The following is a 23,784-nucleotide window of genomic DNA, read 5'->3' as shown; positions in this document are numbered from 1 at the left end:
GCGCGTTTACGATTTTTCACGAAATATTCTCACGGAAGCTTCTCACGTAGTACAATGAAATTTCTCTTCATAATCTGTCAAGTCGTGTGGTTGTCACGAATTTTTACGATTACAACTGCGATGCCGAGTAGACATCTTCGAAAATATTGTATACGAAGGTCGCGTTTTTGCTCGCGAGAAAGCGGCGCCTGCCGACAGGTCGTCTACCGATAAAAACTGACGTTGCTCCTTCCGTAGCGTAATGCGGAATAATTTTAAAATACTCCATCCTCGTGTGTGCCTCTCGTTTTCCATTGTTCTCGGTTAATATCGGCTTGATTCAGAATTTCGCCCGGTATTACGCGACCGATTTGTCTCATCCGCGTTAATTCGCCTCCCGTGAGAGATTCGAATGAATAAATCTCCCCCTGGCGTTGGACGCGTTGTTAATTAACGGCGCTGTGCTGAAAATCCCATCAGGGGTGTACGAGTTTTGTCAATAGTATTGCGCAGCAACGGCCGCGTTTGTAAAATTGGACGCAAGTGCTATCGCGATTCGCTTCTCCCGCCACGCGACGTGCTCGCCGCGACAGCTCATTTGTTTACAGACAAGTTTAAGGGATAAAGACTGTCAGTGTGATTGATCCCAGCGATAAAAATGGAGGTACTGTTCTTCGGAGAACGGAAAATGGCTTCTTACCTGTCGCGTCCGCGATGACTGAGCATTACTCTCTGTCGATGATGTCGTGCCACCGGATCTCCGTTATTGCTCGGAGTTCCGTGGAGCGTGCAAGCCCCTCGTTGGACTAGCTGGAAAAAAAAGGGAACAAAAATACGAAACCAAGCGTTCGGCGAAGCGAGAACAATTGACGCGGGGTACTAACGTCGATCGAGTCGATTCGGCCGGCAAAAGAAGGTGCTTCTTCGTGCAGCCGGTGTTGGCAAAAGTCGCGGTGAGTTACGAACTCTAATCAGGTGCGCTTGCGTAATGGCGATTTAACGACAATGATGCGATTCATCGATCGCGATTCATGTCGAGTACATTCGCGCACTTATTAACGATGCAGCTTGATAATAACAAGCGAGCGCGACCCGCTCACAATCGGTCGTTCATTGTCGATGAATAATCGCAACTTTCATGAATAATATGCAATCGTTTTCGAACGATCCGTTTCATGAAGCTCTGCTCTGAATGCCGATACACAATGAATTATACGTCTCTGTGCTAATTACGTATACTAAACCGAAGTTAATTATGCTAATCGGAGATTTCGCGAGAACGCGCGATTATATTCCCAGCTACGAGTTGCACAAAGTATAACGTTACAGTTGGCGCGAATAATTTTTCATCCTGATTTCTCGACTGGTCGCGAGGTCGTTGTCATCGCGGCTCACTCGTACACCTCACACACAGCCGGTTTATTACCCCTGTCGAACATTATTTAACACACGAGCGACGCTGCGCTCTGTTATTTTGTTCGTGAGATCAATCTCGCTCCTTCTCTCTCTCTCTCTCTCTCTCTCTCTCTCTCTCTCTCCCCTCTCTCTCTCTCTCTCTCTCTTTCTCTCTCTCCCCTCTCTTCTCTCTCTCTCTCTCTCTCTCTCTCTCTCTCTCTCTCTCTCTCTCCGAACGGAGAAGGCGTTTTCTCGTTCGATCCGCAGAAACGCGCTCCCGGCTTTTAAAACGCGTATCGCGCGCATTAGCGTATTTTATTGCTCTCTTTGCCGAACTTGTCCACGCGGACGGGGAAAAATGCCGGGGAGAGATCCGCCTCGCGGACTCTCCATTCTCGCAGAAATAAAAACGCGGATAAAGTTACGCTCGCGCACGGATCCTCGCGAGCGTCGAAATACCGCGCCAGTTCGGGCTAAGCTCGCGACGTGCGCGACAGAGCGAGTGCACACACATACGTGACATCCAACGACGACGACGACGACGACGACGACGACGACGACGACAAAGGGTACGTAGAATTTTATAAAGCGTCACGAGTGCTTTTCGTGAAAAAATCGGTGGAACCGGTTACACCCGCTCACCTCACGCTCTCGCGCACACGCGCGGCCGCGTACACAGCCTACTTACGTGTTTACGCGAGAACACGCGCAGGTACGTACGTATATGACGTTCAATTTCGGTACTGCACCCGGCTGAATTTATCGCCTTGGCCCAATGTTCATGTATCCCCTGTCCCTGGTCAGGCAGATTCAAAGTAAACTCGATCTTTGCAAAAGCTCTCTATCCCATACATCAGCAAGCTGTTTAGCTCGCTTTTAAGGCCTTTAAGGTTGTTCCTTGCTAAGTTAACTGATAGTTAAATCATATGTCTGTCTTTGTCTAAGTTGAAGGAAAAACAGAGACAAACACTATGATTTAACTGTCAGTTAACTTACCAAGAAGTCGGAACAACCGTCCCTAAGTGAAATTTCATAAATATCTCGTGTGCACCGGTGCATCCGTACCTGATTTTTACTCGTTATCATTATTAGAGAACTGTTTCCACCGAAGCGACAAATCCCTTCGAGTGCAGGGATCGATATAAGTATTAAGATATAACTTACTAAGGTTAAGGTCAAGGCTCGGTCTTACGTATGTAGCTTGGAGGCCGTACAAGTAACTCTAATTACAACGTTAAATCATATACTGTTATACATGAGAAGAGTGAGTCTGGAAGCCGACGTTTGATATCGGTCTTCAAGATCATCCTTCCAGAATTCCTTGCGGATACGTCCGGAGTGATGTTACAAAAATGATGCTCTCTTCACCGAATGTGACGTCACGACGGCGCGCATTCGGTACGTTTCGTTTAACCGTAGCGTCCGGGAGTTCTCTCGGTCCCAGCTCCGTTCTGCCTCGGTTCGGCGGAGTGGAAGCCACGGGGCGCCGCGTCGCGCGTCTACGAGCCTGAATGTGGCGGGCAATGGTGCGGAGGTGGTCGGCCGTCCAGTCGTGCCGCGACCATCGAGCGGTGAGTACGCTCTGTGTATCGTTTCGCGCTCTGCGACGCCGACGAAAAGTCAGAGGGAGTGAGAGAGAGAGAGAGAGAGAGAGAGAGAAAGAGAGAGAGGGAGAGAGATAGAGAGGACCCAAGCGCAACAGCCGCGCGCGTTCTCGCTCGACATGTGAGCGTGTATCCTCGTCCGCCTCGGGAAACGAGAACACGCTACGTCGAGAGCGCTAACGCGAAACACGTAAAGCATCGGGCCACCTATCCACCCGCACGTGTCGTCCATCGGGATAAAGCAGGTGACTAGCAAGGGGCATCCACGTCATAGACGAGTGCGTACATACACAACACACACACACACACACACATATGCGTGCGTACTATTATACGTTGCGTAGCGGTGCGCGAGGCTCCGATCGCGAGTACGCGGAACAAAACATTGGCCGCGACGAGATTTGTTTACACACTGCAGTGGCGCCGCATTGCCTCACCCCGCGCATCCCCCCGCCGAGCTAGCGCGCTTTCTCCACCCGGGCGGGAAGTCGAGAGTCCCAGACACAAACGCGGGGACACGGCGCGTCAGTCTCTTTGTGTACGGGGCGGTATTGATGGTAAACCCGCGGAGCCCGACGCACCGCGCGATTCAACAACGGCGCGTGGCTGCGAGGAAACAGTGAAAAGCCGTACGCGTGTGCCGTGCAGTCGAAAGTCAACCCCGTCGTAAGACGAGCCCTCGGCGCCACCTGTCTCTCACGCAGGGGGAACAATACGGTTCCCCACTGCTGTGGCGACCCGTCGATACGTAGTCCGTGCCGGCCGAGAGACGAGCGAAAGCCGCGAAAGTTCACGCGACGCGCGGAAGACAGCCGCGCGCGCGCGCGCGTGCGCGCGAGAGAGAGAGAGAGAGACAGACAGACACGCCACTCGTCGTCGAGAAAATCGCTCGCGAGCGGCGCCGACTGACGGAGCGAACGCGCGTCATCCGACCAGTCGCGCGCGCTCTTTTTTCTCTATTTCCCACCGAAATTACATGCAGCACGCGTCCCGGACCGCGCGTCACGGCGCGTTACGACCCCCGCTGCTGGGCCCCGTCTAAGTAACAGTACTTCCTCGCGCTCGCTGGAATAAGCCTCTTTCCGTAGAACGGGACCCACCGCGCTCTCCTCTGCGCGCGTGCGCGCGCGCGCTTGCTCGCTCGCTCGCTCGCTCGCTCCCTCGCTCGCGCCCGTTCTTCTCTCTCACGGCGCGCAACGCCGCGCCGCGCCGGCCGGCCGTTCATTCGTTCTCTCTCTCTCGTTCGTTCGTTCGTTCGTGGGTCGGCCTGTCCGTCCGTCCGTCCGTCCGTTCTTCGTTCGTTCGTTCGTTCGTTCGTTCGTTCGTTCGTCTCGTTTGCGTTCACGCTCGCGCTCGTCGCACCGTCCCGTTCTATCGCGGCTCGAAGTAGTCTGGCCGGTCGTGGACACGGGGGAGCCTCGTGAAACCAGTCTTCGCGTACGTACGTATGTACGTACGTTCGTTCGTTCGCGCCCGGACGCGTCCTCACTCTTTCTCTTTCTCTCTCTCTCTCTCTCTCTCCCTCCCTCTTTCTTTCTCTCTCTCTTTTCTCCGGGAGAAGCGTGGCCGGGGAAGAAGAGGAGCAGGCTGCGGTGCCTGACGGCGTAAACCGGCATCTTCCGCACCTGCTCCGACTTACGAGGATTTTCGGCAGGAGCAAGATCGAGCAGAGAGAGAGAGAGAGAGAGAGACGCGCGCGCCCACAAGGCGCCCGAAGGATCTCGGCATCAACGACCGACGGCCACTACGGGGGAATCGATCGTCGTAGCGTGACGAGCGAGGGCGATGAAAATCGGCTCGCACAGGTGCCCGGCCGCACGTAAGATCGCACTTTCGGACACCGCGTTGTTCCTCACACCCGTCGCCATATTCTTTTTTTCTTATCTCGAGCGCGTCGGCGGGAATTTGAAAATCCGCGGCAGATGTCGGCTCGATCGGCACCGTCGTCGCCGTTAAGTCCGGTGCGCTAGTCTAGCTTGTCCCGCTCGTATCCGCTGCGGGGAAGGAGCTGCGCGTGTTCCATCGCGCTTTGAAAATTGCTGTCGGCCTGCCGTCGTCGCGAGAAAAGCGCCGGATCCGGATGAAAACAACGCTCGCGCTTTGTTTACACGACGCAGGAGCGCGCGATGCCCGCGTCCCGCCGACCTCTAGCGCGCGCCAGTCAGAATCGAAGGAGCCCCGCGCGCGCTCGTAAACATTGCTAGTGATGCGTCGCGAGTGACGAGTGTGAGTGCGATTCCTCCACGCTGCTGCGCGGTGGTCGTCGTCGCCATGCCGATCCGCGGCGGCCGATAGTGCGCGAACGTGAAAGTCGAAGTCGGTGCACTCTCGGAAAAAGTGTGCGGCGTGGTGTTGCGCTGCTGATCCGCTCGCGCTCGCAGGAGCACGACAATTCGTCGTAGCCCGGGGAGGATTCAGCGACGACGAACGGTATAGGTAACGGGCGCGTTGCCAGAGTAGAACCTAACCTCGCGCGGAGAGTGCGTGCGGCTCGCGAGTTCTCACGAGGATTCGGGGAGACGCGCGAGGAGGAGGAGGGAGCATCAAACGATCGCAGGAAGATCGAATCTGCGATAATAAAGGGCGTAGCGGATGAAAAATATCGTTGAATCAGATCGGATAAAGTGAGTAAAGACGGACAGAGGGAGGAGCGTGGGGGAAAGGGAGAGAGAGAGAGACGGACACAGATAGGCAGAAGGAGAAAGAGGAAGAGAAGCTCAGGGCCTTTCGCCGCTCGTGCGACCTAAGTTTCTCGGTCGTCCGAGAGTCCCACTGATCTAATTCACCGCGCTCTTTTGCGCGACGCGCCGCGGTGAAGGCGTCGCTCGCTCGCCCACCAGGTTGAGCCTCCGTTCGGGTTCCGTTCGCTCGGTGGTGGAGGCTGCCGCGAGGCTCGCGCCGTCGATCCTCGCGGAGACCCTGGTGTTCTGGGATATAGAGAGAGAGAGTGTGTGTGTGTGTGTGTGTGTGGTGCGCGTGCGTGTGTGTGTATACACGGTTCGCGAGTCGCGTGTGCAATTATCAGTGGTGTTTCGGAAGAGACGAAGGTGCATCCGATCGTTGGAATAGCGGCTGAAATTCCGAGGAGGAGGAAGCAGAGGCAGATCCACCGTTCGGAGCGACGGGCAGCAGAGGAGGAGGAAGAGGTCGCCGAAGATGAAGACCACGCAGCGTGCTTTGAGGTGAGTCCACGCTGAGAAGCGAAATTAATAATAATAGAATTGTTGCCGGTTGTTCGCCGTGTGTGTTATTGTATACGCTCGACGATAACAGTAAGCGCGGCCAGCGGCCATTCCGTATAACGAAGGCCCGTTCCACCGCTGTAACGTTGTAATAACGAGCGGAGCCGCATGTGTGGCCGAAGACGGCCCCGGAGAATCGACTTGACCAGCGCGCGTTCCGCTCTCGCGAGTGAACACGCGCTGATTTTGTTTCTCTTTCCCTCCTGCTTTTTCCTTCTCTTTTTTTTACCCATTCATTTAACACGCCGCGGTCTCGCAACGATGCGTCGCAGACTCGCGCGGTGCGTTCCGTTTTTCTCATTGCTCGCGATCTCTCGGATTTCGAATCGACGAGCGAGAGAGTTCTCTCCTTCCCCCCTCTCCTCTCTCTCTCTCTCTCTCTTTGCATGTAATTTTGCCTCACCTAAAAGTTCCTCGCTCTCCGCGTGACCCAAGTACAAACATTTACACGAAGGAGGAGAGCATTTCGTTTACACGTGGAGATAAAAAAGAGCGGAGTTGGATCAACAAAATATCGCCGGCCGACCTTGTGCAAACAAACATCGGTATCCGCTGATCGAGTTACGTGTTCCCAAAATACAATACATTGTATCGCGGTGCTTGCCGACCGCGCGTCACCGATTCAACAATTAGTAACTCGTTGCAATAATTATATTATAACATTATCCTCGAGCGACTTGATGATTTGCTCGGGCGAATTTCGCTCGCCCGAACGAGGCTCAACGGTCGACACGTTCCACCCCGCGTATTTTTCTTCTCCATCTTGCTACAGCGAGTCAAACGAGGAAGTGTGATACTCTCGCGTTAGCCAGTCGCACGTCCCCCAGGAATATGTAAATATCCGTAATTTCCGCGTTTTCATTTTTCCCAGCTGACCGACATCAACAGTCTCCCGGATAATTTATCACCGCGCGGCCGACGCGACGCCTCTCTCGTGTTACGCTCCGCACTCACAGTTCGGAATTCGCTTTCGATGCTCACTGCCTAACTCGAGACCTAACTGGGAATGACAGCGCTAATAATTAACGAATCCGAGATAACTCAGTAGCGTTGCATGCGTGCCAATCTCGCGCGGGCGCGCGGTACGCCCGGGTAATAACGACCGGCGCGTCAAGCGAGAGTTTCATTTTGATAATTATTTATTTTCGTTAAAGCAAACTAGGCACGTCCGCGTAATTGGCCGCCAATCAAAGTAATTGCGCGTCGCTACGACCGCGATGCGCGCGCCGCACGTATATACCGGTAACTCGCGGGAACGACTCGCGGCGCCTATGGGCTCCGCGTTACTTTTTGTTACCGTATGTAGGACTCTGTCGACGGGCTGCTCATTGCGTGAGTTAATTTAAGCGCATTTAAAACGATCGACTGATCTCTCTCTCTCTCTCTCTCTCTCTCTCTCTCTCTCTCTCTCTCTCTCTCTCTCTCTCTCTCTTCGTGACTACTTTCGGTCACGGACACTCTCACGTGCCGGACGTTTATTCCGCCGTATATCTTGCCGTCGATCATCCCGCTCGTTCCTCTCTTATACGGCGAATGCGCTATCGTAGAGAGGTATAAACGTCGATCGTTCATAGGGAAATATCGGCGGACGACGCACGGCGGTCGGAATAGTTTCATACATCGTGGACGCGCGCTTTGCCGTCGTCCGTTTGAAAAATTGAAATGTGCGATTGAAGCGCGCGGAGTGTGGAAGTGAATAAGGAACGGGGCATATACTGAACGTTTATATCGCCGTCGTTTTACGTTGTAATTTGCATTTGGTGATGTAGAATGAATTTATGACCGTCGAAATGTCCGCGTTATCGGATAGATCTTTCGGGCTCGGCCTATCGTCGATTAAGTAGAGTCACGTAAGACAAGAAATTGATTACATTCCCAGATGCAGATTTCATCAGACTTATTTTAGCTATCATACGAGAAATACTTGTTTCGATAATAAATACCCGACTCTCTCGCTGTGACTCGCGCGTGAATCGCGAATTGCCGAACGCGATGACTGCGTTAAAAATCCGCCGATGCCGGTTCGTGCGCGCGGAGAAATTGATCATCGAGGAAAGCAATGATCCAGAGATCCGATTGGAGACGAGCTTTAAACTTGACCGGCCGGCTAACGAGAGAGAGAGAGAGAGAGAGAGAGAGAGAGAGAGAGAGAGAGAGAGAGACGCGGATCAATTTTATCCCGAAAGAGAGCTCTCGATGAAGGCGCGTTACTTATGTTGTTAATGCTTTCCGCGACGGATAAATCCGTCATTCGCTCGCAAAATTCACGGCGATATTATCGGCGATAAATACGAACGAACGGGTTAGCTCGATTCGCGAATGATTGCCGAACGGGTCTCGGGAACGACCTGCAGGTCGTTACATGCGCGAGTTCCCCTCGAAGGCTCTAGGGCTCTCGAAATGCGACTGGTCGGATACGAACAGTTTGCTGAAAGGTAAAGGTAGCGATACAAAATTATCGGACCGTGAACTCGGATATGATATCAGATACGACTGGCCCCGCTGCGGGCGGCTATGTAAATGTCATACTCGCCGGCTTCGTGTCGGCGCGTTTCGCGTCGAAAATGTCAGGTGGCGAATGATGACTCGATTCGATTCGCGTTGACTCCATTTTGCTCGGACTCGCGATTGTTCTCATTTCACTCGCGGGACACCTGCGCGAGACCAATTGGAATGCTAATTCGACGAACGGACACATCGCGTGCCGATTAATTGAGATTTGAGATTTCAGCAGTTCTTTTTCTTTTTCTAACGTATTTTGTTATTTCGTTTCTTTCTTGTTTCGTACCCGCCGGGGGAATTATCGCCATGTGTAATCTCGTTTCTCGCGTTTTGCATAAGATTGCGAAGATTTCCTCTCGACGCGCGCGCGGCGCCTCTAACGAGAGAGGAGAAGCAGAAGAAGCGGTAACGCCCAATTAAGTGGTTGTCCCTAATTAGCGCGGGAATCGGCAGGCTATTGTGGGATCGATTGCGAGATAGCGCACGCAGCGGCAACTTTCTTTTCTCATTTCGAGAAAATGAAGCTTCGTAGGAAGAGAAGAAGTCGCGCGACGACAAGGCACTTTGCGTGCGCTTGTTTCTCCTCTGTCTCTCGCGTTCGTGCGCGCCGACGAACGGGTAATTAAAGCGTCTCAATTAAGATCAGTCGGCCATTGTGCCCCTTCAGAGATTGAGGAGGGGGGGGGGATTTTCCATCGAGTCTCGAGAAAACTAAGAAAACGCTCTATAATTAATTACGTAGAGCCGCCTACCGTTCGCCGCCGCGGTTACACGAAGCGCGTTTTCATTCTTGCCGCCCGCAACTTTCCAACTTTTGTCTCATCGTCGTCGGCTTTTATCTCTCTTCTTACCTTTCTTTCCGCGAGGTGTCAGAGTTCGTCAGATGAACGCGGCGAAACAAGAAATAGCTTAGGTATAATATTTTGTGACGTGAACGATTACTCGCCGAGAGTTAGTTTTGACACAGTTCGAGTAGCTTCCCCTGCTCTGACGTAATTCTCAGTTATTTATTTTTAACCAACTGAATTATAGTCGCTCGCGAGCGGAGATACTCACCGAAAGAACTCACTTAAGAACACGAGAGACCCAGAAATGTATTTCCGCATATAGCAGCAGGAGGAGAGCTGAGCGTGAGGAGATCAACGCCGGAGGGGAGACGACGAGAGGAAATCGGGGCGAAGCTTACGCTCGTTATTTCTCTTTAATGACCGTTGATAATCTAATTACTTCAATGTTGCTCGAAACTACTACTCGGGACTCGGTGCCGCGATCACGCGGAATTATCCGCGGACGATATATGATGTGTATTATATATAATGTGTATTATATATAAACGCGATGTATATCGCCCTTTCAAATATTTACTCGGGTCGGGTCGATTAGTAACATGTACTATGCCGAAATCCCCCCATTAAACGGAACTTTGTTAATCCGGCGAACGGCGCGCGCGCTATAAACTGCTGCGGCGATCTATTTGACTTTCGTGAATGATTGGGCCGCGCGCGTGTTCCGACGTATACTCGAACCGTCGGTTCGAAGTATCGACCACCGTCGGGCTAGCTTAGTTTGTGCAGGCGAAATTAATTCGCGGAAATATTCGCGCTGCTTCTCAGGAAAGCCGCGCTCTCTCTCTCTCTCTCTCTCTCTCTCTCTCTCTCTCTCTCTCTCTCTCTCTCTCACAATCTTTCCCTCCTCTCGCAGAATCGCCGTCGTACACTGCAATCTCTCGACGTCCGGCACCGCGAATAGCGTAGAAAAATCCTGGCCGAGTATCCGGAAATGTAATCGATAAGTCGCCGGTGAGTTTTTATCTCGTTCTTATAGATCGCTATCTCGTTGCTCTCGATTGTTGCCCGTTGCGGTGACTTTATCGCGTTCGAGCGAAGGTGAGATTACCGCGGCAAAGTCCAAGCGCGAACAACGGAGCAAAAAGGAAAAGAATGGTCGCAAGTACGAGGCGCGTTGTTTATCGAGTTTGCGCTCGGCATATCTCGAGAGCTCGATACCGATATCGTCAGGATGCGGGATAGGTGCTCGCGAGGAAAACACGTGTGCTCGCGATAACATTGTTTTCGCGGCCGCGCTTGAGCCGCGCACGGCCGTTTAGCGTTTGTACACGGACGAATTAGTGACCTGAGTCACACACGTGGATGAGTCACTCTTTTTCGGCCGGGTACCTGTTAGCACAAAAATCACGTACGGCGAGTTTCGTGTCGTCGCCTGCGCGAAGTCCACCACGGTATCGCGCGGAACGTTTGAACACGATCGCGTTTAAACTCGCGGCTCGACCACGATGACTTCTTCAGCATGTCCGGTTATCTTTCCCGCGCACGTCACGATGGCACGTGATCGTGCTACGAGTTTTTATGTGCACCCAAAAGAAAGTAATTTCAGAACAAGTATCTCAATTTTAGAGGATTTTATTCTTATACATGGCCTCAAGAGGATTCCTCTAACAAGTAACACTACCCCCAACTGTCACACTCACCGATTCCAATGAAATTTGGTATGCACGTATTGAATATGTGTTTTTTTATATCGGCTGACAACGTATTTTAAGGGTGGAAATCACCCCTTGATTCCTGAAAGCACAATTCCAATCCTCTGTACATATTACACGTGATTTCCGTCAAACTTGTCTTCCATTGAACTAGTCAGTAAGGGGTTTTTAGTGTCACTGTTTTAGTGTCACTGTAGTGTTTTTAGTAGTCACTGATTACTGGAGTCTGGAGATAAAATTACAAAATTCAAAATGGCGGACCGAAATTGTAAAAAGATGGCTGATTCAAACCAATTTTGGTTGGTCTGGAACTTTTTGGGGCCTCTAATTATGAATTTGAAGTTGGAAGTCAAAATATAATTCGTTTGTCGCACTTTATTATTGTTATTATTATTATTATTATTATTATTATTGTAATGTGTTTTACTTGTAAGATTTTTAAGAAGGTTTATTATAAACTTTCAAGGATATTAATTATATAAATTTTCTGGACGTTAAGATTAACGTTTCGAACATTAGTAGATTTTTTGCTGCTCAAGTCCAGAATTTAAATAAATAATATGAATGAATATGAATAAATATATAAATAAATAAAATATAAATAAATGATTAAATATAAGGCATAAGAGATCAAGATATCTATATCTATATCTATATCTTATCAAGATACGTCAGAATATCATTACATATTCCGCTCGGATACTGACGGATAATAATCTTTTGGAAGACCAACTTCCTAATCTGAAAAAAACTGACGCGACAGGTCAATTTTGAATACCGATTCATCATTGTTAAATTCAGTAAATGTAATTGTCTGAGGCAATATCCTCCTTCACTGGTGCAATTTCGATCTGTCATATTGCTTCATATTCCGCCGTCTGTCATATTCCGCCATCTTGAATTTTATAATTTTATCTCCAGATTCGTAATTAGAGGCCCCAAAAACTTCCAGATACCAAAGTTGGTTTGAATCAGTCATCTTTTCATAATTTCGGTCCGCCATATTGAGTCCGCAATCTTGAATTTTGTAATTTTATCTCCAGATTCGTAATCAGCGACCCTAAAAGCCCCTTACCGACTAGTTCAATGGAAGACAAGTTTGACGAAAATCACATGTAATATGTACAAAGGGTGTAATATGTACAAAGTTGAAATAGTGCTTTCATATTCAGGGATCAAGGGGTGATTTCCACCCTTAAAATGCGTTGTCAGCCGATATAAAAAAACACGTGTTCAATATTTTTCAATGTTCTACGTGCATGCCAAATTTCATTGGAATCGGTGACTGACAGTCGGGTAGTGTTACTTGTAAGATTGAGAGGAAAATATTATGAACATATTATTCTGAAAGTTAGAGGGATTATATGTTACTTCTTTAGATGGTTCACTTTAATCGCTTTATCGAAAGAGGAATCCTTTTTCTGTAAAAGACTTTTCGTTTAAAATATGAGGAAACTATGGGAAAAGTCATTTTACAAATAGAATCATTTTACAAAGAAAACTTTTTTTTGGATGTGGCTAATTCGCGACGAATCCGAAGCGGAATGACTCTCTCGACGCAGTCGAAGAAAAGTGCGTCCGAGTGTTGGCCGTGCGGTTTTTCTTTTCTTCTTGCTTTTGGTGTCGCCGATTCAAACTTTTTCTCAGTTTTGCGAACGACACACGAACGTACGTCATCTTTAAATCGAGAAAAAAATGAACAGACAAGCGCCACGATGTTTAGATGTTTTAGATGATACATTCGTTGAAAAAGTGGCAATATCGCGGCGCGAGATAGTATCGCATTACGTTCGCTTCGGCCGCTTCGGCTGTCATCGACACAGCCGCGTGTATAATTTAGCGCCGGTCGGGTTTCGGATTGTTGAAGTTTCACTTCCTAGAAATTCACGATTCTCCGTTGGCCCATGGGGAATTACGACACTTCTTTATTTTTTGCCGAGCACACCGACGACGCGAGAACAGCGAATAACAATACGTTGGGATTCGATGGCTCCGTCGTGCGGAACATTCGGAGGAAATTATTGCGCGCGCGTGGATAAAACGACGACGACGAGGTCGAGGACGAAAATAGTAACGAGAATTGCCGCGTTCGGGAATCGTTCTCGTTCGCGGGATGCGACGCGACGCGATTCACGCTGCTTCGAGTAGTAGCAAAATATTTTTCGTTATTTCTCACGTACACGTACAGAAATACGGCGACGACGATGTGTATACGAGCGGAGCGGGGGGGGGACCTATCGGCGATTCGATTGCCGGATCAGCCTTGACACACTCGTAGACCGGCGTGACGACAAAGCGACGTTACGTGGTCGGCCGGAATCGCGATTGTCCGTGGCCGCGCGCGATCTCGTCGTCGACTCGACGCCGAGAAATTCTCTCGGATTCGAGGATTCCGCACCCTTCGTTTCGACGGACAGTCATTGAGAGAACTTCGGCGTCTCGAGTAACTTTAATTTCGGCCTCGTCGGCGCGCGATGGCTTTCTCGGGACGCCACTTCTCGGCTTCGAATTCGCGAGCCATCCGATCGATTCGACGTTGAAACGCGTGGCGTAAAGTCCATGGCGACGGAGTTGAACGTCGGAGCGGAGCCGCGAGTGTACCTCCTCGCGTTCTCGTCATTTAAAAATAGTACCTGTACACTTTCATTAAGTTAATACCCCCATCGCTCGGAATCCAATTCAGCGAACCATAACGACGTAGGTAGTACCTGACTTTGATCGTTCGAAGGCATGACGTTGCGATCCGCGCAACGCCTTATATCGCGCTGCATTATCGCGCTTCGGGCTCGCTCGCAGCGCGTATACCAAATCGCCGCGCGCGCGCGGAGAAAAACGCGCCTCCCCCCTCATTTTCGCACCGTGGCGAATAATCACACGATTCGGGCCGCCGCGTCTCGAGGGGGGAAGATCACCGAGTCGGATCGTATTTCGAATTGGATTTCTCGTTGCCAGTTTTCTCTCTCTCTCTCTCTCTCTCTCTCTCTCTCTCTCTCTCTCTCTCGACGATTCGCGTCACGAACGGCGCCATGATCCGACGAGAGGCTCGTTCTTAATCGTTTCCCTAGTTTAGCAAATAAAGCCGTTGCGCGCATGTGTATTTGCAGTATGCAAAGGCAGCAGCCTCTCTCAGATGAGGAGAGGGTCGAGCGCGACGTTCAAGAATAACACGCTATCGCGTCGTTTTATTTCACGCAGGAGGACCCTCTCGCTGTCGATGCGCTTGCATAGGAATTGCGACGCGCTCGCGCGCTCTCTCTCTCTCTTTCTCTCTCTCTCGCTGTGATTCCGCTCGCGTACGCGCTCGCGTCATATCGAACGAATTTTTAATAGCTCCGACTCGCCTGACTTTTTTCTCCCCTCTCTTTCCCGCTCCCGCTCTCTCCCTCTCTCTCTCTCTCTCTCTCTCGTAACGTACGCCCCGCAGTGTGCGGAATGCGACTGCAAATTTTACGCCTTCCGTCGGCGAAGACGCGGGGCTTCCCATAATCTGCATATCGGGTGTCTATCTGGCACGTGCGAAAAAGTCGAGACGACGGGAGAGCACGCACGCTCTCCTCGCGCGCTGGCACTCTCACTTTATTCCGGCTGAGGATCGCGTACGTGCCGGAAACTACGTATATCCGTGTCGCCGTTCCAACGGCGATCCACACACAAATCGATAGGAGCGACGCGCGCGGCGACCGCGCGTCGTTACACCCGGATGCGCGTAAAAAGGTATCGCGCGTCTCGGCGGAAATTTATATCCGTCGACGAGTAACATTACGGCAAACATTTTTCTCACGCGCAACGTTTCTATCGGGAACGGGGGAGCATTTTACACCAGTTATCCAGCGTCCCTTGCGCGGCGAAGACGATTTTCTGCTTGCCCCTTTTCTGAACCAGCCGATCCACGCTGGCGCTTCTTCGTCTTGCCTTTCTCTCGGAATAATTGAATTTACGCATCGCGAATTAATGGAAGGCTCGATGGCACGTCACGCTTCATTTCCATTGATTTCCTCATCGATGATTATATTCCTGTTAACGGGACGACCTTCGAAAGCGCGCCCGCACGCGCGGTTCTCGCTACGGGGGGGATCTCGCGTCGGGTCCGCCGCGAATTTAAAGGAGAGAACTCCTTGCATAATGCAATGTCGTCGTCGCGCCGTGTCTCGTGCAATTTGTCGCACACGGCGCACGCAATGCGACATACGTTCGTGCGTCGTTCGTCGCGGCTTCACTTCCGTGTAAACGAAATATCGCGATGCACCTTGAGCGGCACTGCCAATTCGCCGTGCGCGCTTGTTTCGCGGTCTCGTCGGTGTATTTTTATTCCCCAAGAGAGAGAGAGAGAGAGAGAGAGAGAGAGAGAGAGAGAGAGAGAGAGAGAGAGAGAGAGAGGAGGAGGAGGAGGAGGAGGAGGAGGAGATGGGGCGAGAGAGCGCCGCCGCTACGAAATGAAACGAAATCCCGTTGGGTTTCCTATCGAAGCTTGGACGCGTTGCGAGGCAGAAACCCGAAACCGCCGATCGATCCGCCGCGCCGCCGTCGCTCGTTTCGATGCCTTGTTTAGAGTTTCCGACGTAGTAGTAATTACCAGCGGGATCGCGAGCCCGACGAGAGAGAGAGAGAGAGAGAGAGAGAGAGAGAGAGAGAAAGAAAGAGAGAGAGAGAGAGAGAGGCGGCTTCTTCCTCGAGAGTCCACGCTGGACTTTTGTCCGGAGCCGGTCAGGGCTTCTGCGTCGACCAGAACCGTCTCAAGACGTACGGGCGCCTTGGGTCAAGGCGAAAATTCGCATCGCGCGACTCTCGCGCGTTTCTCGTCCGTTTCGTTCGTCAATTTCGCTCGCTCGCTGGGATTTTTCACGCTCGGTTTGCGCACACGCGCGAATGCTGCTCGGAAACAGCGGAATTTGCGAGAACACAGTCTACTACTTTGTTCGTGCACGATCGAGGCTGCCTTTAGCGCCAGCGAAGGGAAATTAGGGGACTCTCGGGCAGACCAACTAGCGGCTGTTCGGCGAGATCAATCGCGAAGGACCCCGCGCTCTTTGCCAATTTTTTGTTCTTTTTTTCCGTTTAGTTTCGCCCTTCTCTCTTCCGCCCGCTTTTCGTCTACCTTTGCGGCGGGGCTTCACACGCGCGCGCGCGCGCGAATCCGCAGGCTGCGTGTGCGTCAAAGCGACCTGTGGCTCGCTCCGCTTCTGGTAGCTTGTGTTCCAACGACAAACCGCAACAAGTCAATTAACAGTTTTCGATGGCGACACGTATATGTACACGTCAGTTGTTTCGGTTTATCGCATTTCGAAGAGAAGAGGATACAGAGAGACACACGCGCGAGCGATTTTTCTCGTCGACTTGTCGACTTGATTTGCCTTGCGAGATTATCTACGAATTTCTCTCAAATTTTTAATTGATACTGCGGGAACGAAGGATGTCTCTTCGAAAAAAGGATATTTTTCCGCGAGGTCGAGACCTCGGCGCAACTTCTACGTCTTCGTTGTTGAACGCAAATGAAAATCACTGGTCCCTCGCAACAAAGTGTTAATCACGGCAGTGAATTTCTTCGGCAAAGATTAATGATACCCAGAATTAATTGGGATCAGGAGAGACGTGCAATGCGAGCGTTAACACAAAAAATCGCGGAATATCCTCGACGAACGCTCGAGCGGAATCGGTCGGTCGGGGTCCTTTGCCCGCGAAATTTTCCCCGCGGTGAGCAGCTTTCGCACGACGCTTCTTCTGTCGGCCGCCGTTTCTTCTTTTCGTGTCTCTTTTCTTTCTTCTATCCTTTCTCTCTCCCCTCCCTTCTGTCGCTCTCACGCGAGTAATAACGAAAACAACGCGCCCGTCGTGATCGACGTCCCACCGGCAGAAAGGATGGGAAGTAGAAAACGAAGGAGAAGAGTCCCAACCTAACCTAATCGACCCTCCTGAAGGCACGCGTTGCTCCTCCGGTCTCTCCTCTCTTTTTCTCTCTTTCTCTGTCTCTCTCTCTCTCTCTCTGTCTCTCTCTCTCTCTCTCTCTCTCTCGTTCTCTCGCCTCTCTTCCTTCTCTATCCCCTTCACCCCCGCTCCGTTTCGAAGGAGCAAGACTTTTGCGGAGATCATCTACAATTTAAATACATAGATTCTCTCCGTACGCGCATTCGCGTACCCGCGCGCGAACTTCTTCGTACAGCCTCCTCTCTTCCTCTTCCTCTTGCGCGCGTTACCTCGCCTTGCCTCGTTTATGCGCGCGTAAAATCCGATGTAAATTTATTCATGCGTTGTCTATTAGACCGGCGCAAAAGTTCCCCCGCATAGTTCCTAACAGCGCAGAAATATCTTGCTTTCTCTCTCTCTCTCTCTCTCTCTCTCTCTCTCTCTCTCTCTCTCTCTCTCTCTCTCTCTCTCTCTCTCTCTCTCTCTCTCTCTCTCTCTCTCTCTCTCTCTCTCTCTCCGCCTCTCGTTTGATATTATTAGAAAATCCCAACCGAGGCTTTTGTCTGCTTGTTCATTCGCGATAAGTCGGTGTCGGCTTATCGATAAACCGAACCAGCAGATTCTGAGTCAGGAAAAGCGAAGGTATCTTTGCGACAATGTCCAAAGTATGTAATTGTCTGCTTAGAGAGAACGATTGTCGCGACTTTCCTATCGCTGATAAATTTAGTTTTATTTCCTTTTCTATGTACATGTAATTATCCTTTCGGAGGAACGGTGGAACGCCGATGGAGACGCCGAAACGGGATATTGGAATTGGTTCCCACGATGCGCGCGAGAGAAGAAAGAACTTTCGTACGTTCGTACGAATGTAATGAGTTCCTCGGTTCGCGTTTCGCGATCGATCAGGCCGTTTCTAGGAAAATAACACTGTCCGAGCCTGTCGGCGGAGATGATAAGTCGGTCGCTCGGATACACAATAAATAAGTTATTTAACTTTGACGTGCACGTACATCGAAATACATTTCACGATTGTGTCCAGGTCTCCAATTCGAGGATATCCTGAGACAAGCATATTCGACAAGGGGAAATGTGAAGGGAACTAAATAAAAAAATGAACAAATTTGTTTGTCGCGATGCGCGCGACAAATATCGCGATTCGCAATTTTCATTCGAACCGTGTCGAATATCGGAGATGCGAGTTCGATCCGCTAAAGTGGAGTGTCTGAAATCGATTCGTCTGTTCGTCACAAATTTATACGGAAGTTTTACGACCGCGCGCCGATCGTCGTTTTTGCCCGCCGTTTGTATTATCGCCGAAGGGATCTCGCGGCTGAGAGAGAGAGAGAGAGAGAGAGAGAGAGAGAGAGAGAGAGAGAGAGAGAGCGAGCGAGCGAGCGAGCGAGCACATTAAAATTCGCCGTGCATTAAAGGCGTCACGTCGCGAAACACTTTTCTCATTAGCCGCGTACCGAAAACTCGTCTTCCGTACACACTCCGACGGATCGTATTTCGAGAAACAGGAGCAATAGGATCCCCGTTGTTGCCAGTCGGTGGTGGAGTCGAAGGTCGGCCTTAATGAGGACCCGCGGTCGTAGTGCACGTAAGAGTGATATACAGCCAGGAGGAATTGCTTTTAATTGCTCTTCGGTGGCGGTTGCCGCGCGCTGTCTTCTTGTTCTTGCGCTCCTTCGGATTTTATTTTCGATCCTTTCTTTCGCTCGTTCTCCCTCTCTCTCTCTCTCTCTCTCTCTCTCTCTCATTTTCTCTTTGTTCATTACGCGCCAATTAAACCTTCATTAAAAATTTATCCCAGAGTAAGAGGAGAAATAAAACAATTTTCCGCATTCGTACGTCCTTGCGGCTTTGCGATGAATCCGATTAATCCATCGCCGGCGCTCTGTTGCTTCGCGGACTTCGCGAGAGAGAAATGTCATTTGTTTGTGGTAAAGCGATTACGCGCGAAACAACATTGCATCATGCGAAAAGTCGCATCGATAAGAGGACGGACTCGACTCGGTATTGATTCCCGTCGCATTTGGCACGATTTCATGGCGAAAGTTGAGATCCGCGCGAAAGAGACAGAGAGAACTCACTCGGAGTTCTGGAAAACTTCCATTTACCCCGGGGATAGGAAACTCTTCGACGAGAGCGGCGAAACGACGACGATGCCTCGTTCTTCCTCGTGAGAAACACTGCGATGAGCCTTTGGCGCGGCGGACAAAAGGGAAAAGCGGAAGGAGAGCTTGACGAAAAGACCCGATGCGGCCGCGCGGTGATTCCGAGTTATCGAAAAGCGAGAGAAAAGTGCGCGGAAGCCTTCAATGACCTAGAAAACGCCGCGGAAAATGGCGGCGGTTACGCCACGCGTTCGCCACGGGAAAGCGATGTAACCGCGCGGCCTGGGCGATAATAATATTATCCAAGGGGAAAATGAGGGAAAACGATCGAATCCCTTGTCGACACTTTGGAAAATCACAACCGATATCTCAGCGATATTTTCTCGCGTTTCTCGCCTAGAGGGACATATTATTTAACATACATATTTTCCAGTGAGCACAGTTTATAATCTTTGTTATTCATTTTTGCTTCATTTCTGCTCTGTTGCCCCACTGTGAGTGACATTTTGATGGGAAGTTGGGAGCCAAAGGGAATTTATTGTCGCAACCTTTAGTAAATAATAACAATGGTAATGTCGCGACAAAAACCCGAGCCATTCGCTCGGAAAGAATTTCCCGCGCTGACCTCCGACATTTCTCGCGCGGACGTGGTGCAGAAACGCCGTCGACGACGTGTGCACGTGATCGAAGGGACAGGGGAAGAAACGGACGCGCGGGTGGAAAGTTCCGATCGGCGCTAAAGGCGTGTTACGCGTCTTGGCGATTTTCTCGGCATCGGCGGGAGAGAGACCGAGGAGGAGAGGGAGGATTGTAATGAGAGGGTCACGAGAGTTGTTGGCGCGCGACACACGCGCGAATGAAAAGAGTGTGTATGTTATTCAGCGATCGCGCGCCGATGAGACTCTCGGGAGCCGCCGTCGCGGCCGGCAGATACTTGGGATTCTTATGAACAATTATTACAGCGACAAAGATAATTTGCGATCTCGGGTAGAAAATCACGCTGACGCTAAGTGCGCTTTAAGTACGCTTTTTTACGGCCGGCGACGTTCCACGCGACCCTCGCCGGCTACTCCGAGCGTCTCTCCTTTTTTTTCCTATATCGAGCGCGGCGAGTACTAACGAAGGTATCGGTGGAAGAAGCGGAGGCGCTTAAGTGGATGGAAGAGGAATATGTAGAGGAAACTGCGAGGAGGGAACTACGGGACAAAACGAAGAGATCGTTGAACGATGTAGAAGAAGAAAAGGAGGAGGAGGAGGAGAGGACGAAGAAGGGGTGGGGGAGGGGGAGGTAGGTGGACGACGAGTAAGTTACGGTAATGGTGAACCCCATCGGTGAGTTATATCAGAATGACGAGACGAGGTAAGGGAGCAAGGTAGAGAGAGACAGAGACAGAGAGAGAGAGAGAGAGAGAGAGAGAGAGAGAGAGAGAGAGAGAGAGAGAGAGAGAGAGAGAGAGAGGGGGGGGGGGGGGGGGGGGGGGGGGGGGGGGGGGGGGGGGGGGGGGGGGGGGGGGGGGGGGGGGGGGGGGGGGAGAGAGAGGAGAGAGGGAGGAGAGAGGAGGAGAGAGGAGAGAGAGAGAGAGGAGAGAGAGAGAGAGAGAGAGAGAGCTCTCTCGTACGTGTATGCGCGGGAGAAAAGAAACGGAGAGAAAGATCTCGCGGGGGATGGATGTGCGCGAGGGGGAGAAACCGGATTCCGCAAATAGACGAAGTCGATGAAGTACGAGCAGTCCCAACTGCCCGTTGAAGAAGAAGCGGGAAATAACGTAGAGGGCAGCTTTCGATTGGCAGGTCAAAGTGCCACGGGTCCGTCCATATGAGAGGAGGAAAGCGCGAAAAGAAAGATAGAGAGGAATCCTTCTGAGATAATGCGTAGGAAGAAAGAATAGAGAAGAAGAGAGAGAGAGAGAGAGAGAGAGGAAGAGGGAGTAACAACGTCGTTATCGTGGAATATTTTTATCGGCAGATGCGAGCACGAGACGCAGTATCGTCCATTAATTTGCACGCAAAGGTTCTTTTTTTCTTTTTCTCTTGTTCATCTTTTGCGTCTCCTGTGCGTGGCGATCCGTCGTGAAATTAAGATCGAGGCCTCTGGGACACCGTCTGGTTGAATTTAAAGCGGCTCCCTGCTCCCAGATGCAAATACTTACGCAATAACTCTGAGCGGCGCTAACATAAATCTCCGTGGTCGCGCGGAGTTAGCTTAGAAGCGAGTTAAGTACCGAGTTACGCGGTTACCTTGTTCATTATCTTCCGCCGGAGAAAAAGCGTTGAGCGAGCAGCTCGCTACGTATAACTCACCCCCGTAATTCGCAGCTGCAAGATTTATTATAGTCGCACACGGCCTTTCGTATATCTCCGGATGCACGCTTTTCCTTTTTGTTTTTCCCCCTCATCCTTTATCGGCACGCGATTTAAATGTACAATGAGACGTCCGGTTTCGCGAGGTACGCCGCGTAGGAGGCAGCCGGGCGAGAGGAAGGAGAGAAGGAAACGGCGCGGTCGCGCGCGATCGGCGCGCTAAAATAATGACGATGCGTCGGTCGATAGAGCGAGTTGACGGCTCTCTGGCCGGGTTATGAAGCGTGAAAACAGAATGTGTGTGTGTGTGTGTGTGAAACAGACAGAGAGACAGAGAGACAGAGAGACAGAGACAGACAGAGAGAGAGAGAGAGAGAACCCACAGCGGGGGACAAAGAGAGACAGAGAAAGTGAGAATCGAGGAAGGAACGAAAGAGAAGGAGCGAGCGGGGCCCCCCCGCGACTTCGAGGAACTCATTTGTGAGAATCGTAAGGCGATTGCTGCTTTCTTGCCTCAGCCGGCGGCTAAAGTCAAACAAGAAATTGCATAAAACCGCCGCCGGGTGTCGGCGCGCGAGCGGCTTAAAAAGCATCATGCGCGAGAATGGAGGGGCGGGAGAGAGAGAAGAGAGAGAGAGAGAGAGAGAGAGGAGAGAGAGAGAGAGAGGAGAGAGGAGAGAGAGAGAGAGAGAGAGAGAGAGAGAGAGAGAGAGAGAGAGAGAGAGAGAGAGAGAGAGAGAGAGAGAGAGTGAGTGAGAGTGAGAGAGGGCAGGAAGAGGGAGAAGGCGAGGGAAAGGTCGAAAGTGTAGGCAGGGTCGAGGAAAGAAGGATGCGTTTTTAACGCGCACGCTCTTTGTGCTCGCTCGAAGCACCTGCGTACACCACGCGCTGTGTGTTGTGTTGTCGGTGCGCGATGGTTGCGCAATGATTTCCGAACATGATGCGGAGATCCGTTCGCCGGAGAAAATAAACGCGACCGCGCGCGGTAGCGATAAAAGCGTAAACGACGCGGACGGAAATTACCTCGCTGCCGCGCGCGCGCGGAAGAGAAAGAAATTTATCCTTACTTATTATATCGGGACTTTCCTTGGCGCGACCCGACGCGACGCGGTATCGCGTAATAATGCTTGAAACACCCATCCGTCCTGAGAAGCGCGTGTTCTCCAGAAATTAGTAGTTATTAATCGCGCGTAAAAGAGTCGTAAGAGGCGAGCAGCGCGGGGGAATTATTCAAGAAGCGTTTGGCGTAACGACGCAGCCGGCGCAGCCGACCGACCGCAATGGCACACACACACAGAGAGAGAGAGAGAGAGAGAGAGAGAGAGAGAGAGAGAGAGAGAGAGAGAGAGAGAGAGAGAGAGAGAGAGACGTGGAATATACGAAGGACGTCGGAATTGGAAAGTAAAAGTTGCCGCGAGTGGTCGCGCGAGAAGGTGCTCTCTCTATCGCGGACGCGATAGTGAAAGACCGCGAGAGCGCAGGAACGTCGATCTGAAAATGGGAGCTAATTGTCATACTTTCCCGCGTTATCGTCCGCGGCGATGACGGCGACGGCGAAGATAGAAAAAGTTTCACCGACATCGGAAATCGACGTGAGATGCCGTCGAAGCGGCACGTCGTCGCGCCCGCGTACGCTCACGTTTTTCAATTTCACGATGTATGGCGCAGAGATTATCGATCCATCGAGCGATCGTTTGTTCACCTCGCGACTGATTGGTCGAAAGTTACAGCGACAAGCGAGAGCGCATGGGAGATAAAAATTGGCGATAGCGAGGACATTATCGGAAATAAACTTTCGGAATAACGGATGTGATATTGGCGACAAACTTCTCGAAAGATCTAAATCACCAGCCGGAGAATACGGTAACGCGCGCGCCTTGGGATCGACTTATCAATATTATTGAATAAGATAAGAATAAGGAAGAAGCGCTTGATTTTGTATTCTTACACAATACATCCGCGACGCTCCCGGTGAGGTCGGCAAGGCGCCGACTTGCGACCGTTTTCCTCCGACGGCGAGGAGGCGTCTATTCCTAGCGCGGTTTAATATTTCACTTAATGGAATATAAATCGGGAAAGCGTCCGCACGCGCGGCGCGAGATGCGCGCGCGTTCTAAGCCGACCTTTAACGGCTTTCGCCACGCGAGGCACGCTTTACGATCGGCCTGTTTTGAAGATCACTGTAATTACTAATTATTTACGCGCGTGTGCCTCGTGTGCGGCCGCCTCGTGTGACCCTTTCG

The 23,784-nt window shown here is 51.2% G+C and overlaps 1 protein-coding gene across 5 annotated transcripts in view; it reads left to right on the top strand.

The window, feature by feature from the left end:
* The first annotated feature begins 2,908 nt into the window (after positions 1 to 2,908).
* The window catches only part of LOC105184426 (uncharacterized), a 113,742-nt gene continuing 92,866 nt past the window's right edge, over positions 2,909 to 23,784 (top strand). The window contains exons 1-2 of one of the 5 annotated variants that reach the window (XM_025300188.1): positions 2,909 to 3,223; positions 6,020 to 6,160. In XM_025300188.1, coding sequence (XP_025155973.1) covers positions 6,135 to 6,160 — 26 coding nt within the window. In that variant the 5' untranslated portion in view covers positions 2,909 to 3,223; positions 6,020 to 6,134. Of the gene's footprint in view, positions 3,257 to 4,291; positions 6,161 to 23,784 lie in introns of those variants that run through there. The other 4 variants (XM_025300187.1, XM_011143224.3, XM_025300186.1 and 1 more) reach the window with 4 other exon arrangements.

The sequence above is a fragment of the Harpegnathos saltator genome, unplaced genomic scaffold (assembly GCF_003227715.2).
Source record: "Harpegnathos saltator strain DR-91 unplaced genomic scaffold, Hsal_v8.6 scaffold33, whole genome shotgun sequence".
NCBI classification, from domain to species: Eukaryota; Metazoa; Arthropoda; class Insecta; order Hymenoptera; family Formicidae; genus Harpegnathos; species Harpegnathos saltator.
Note: the sequence above shows the minus strand (reverse complement) of the source record. Positions and strands in the feature narration are given on the sequence as shown.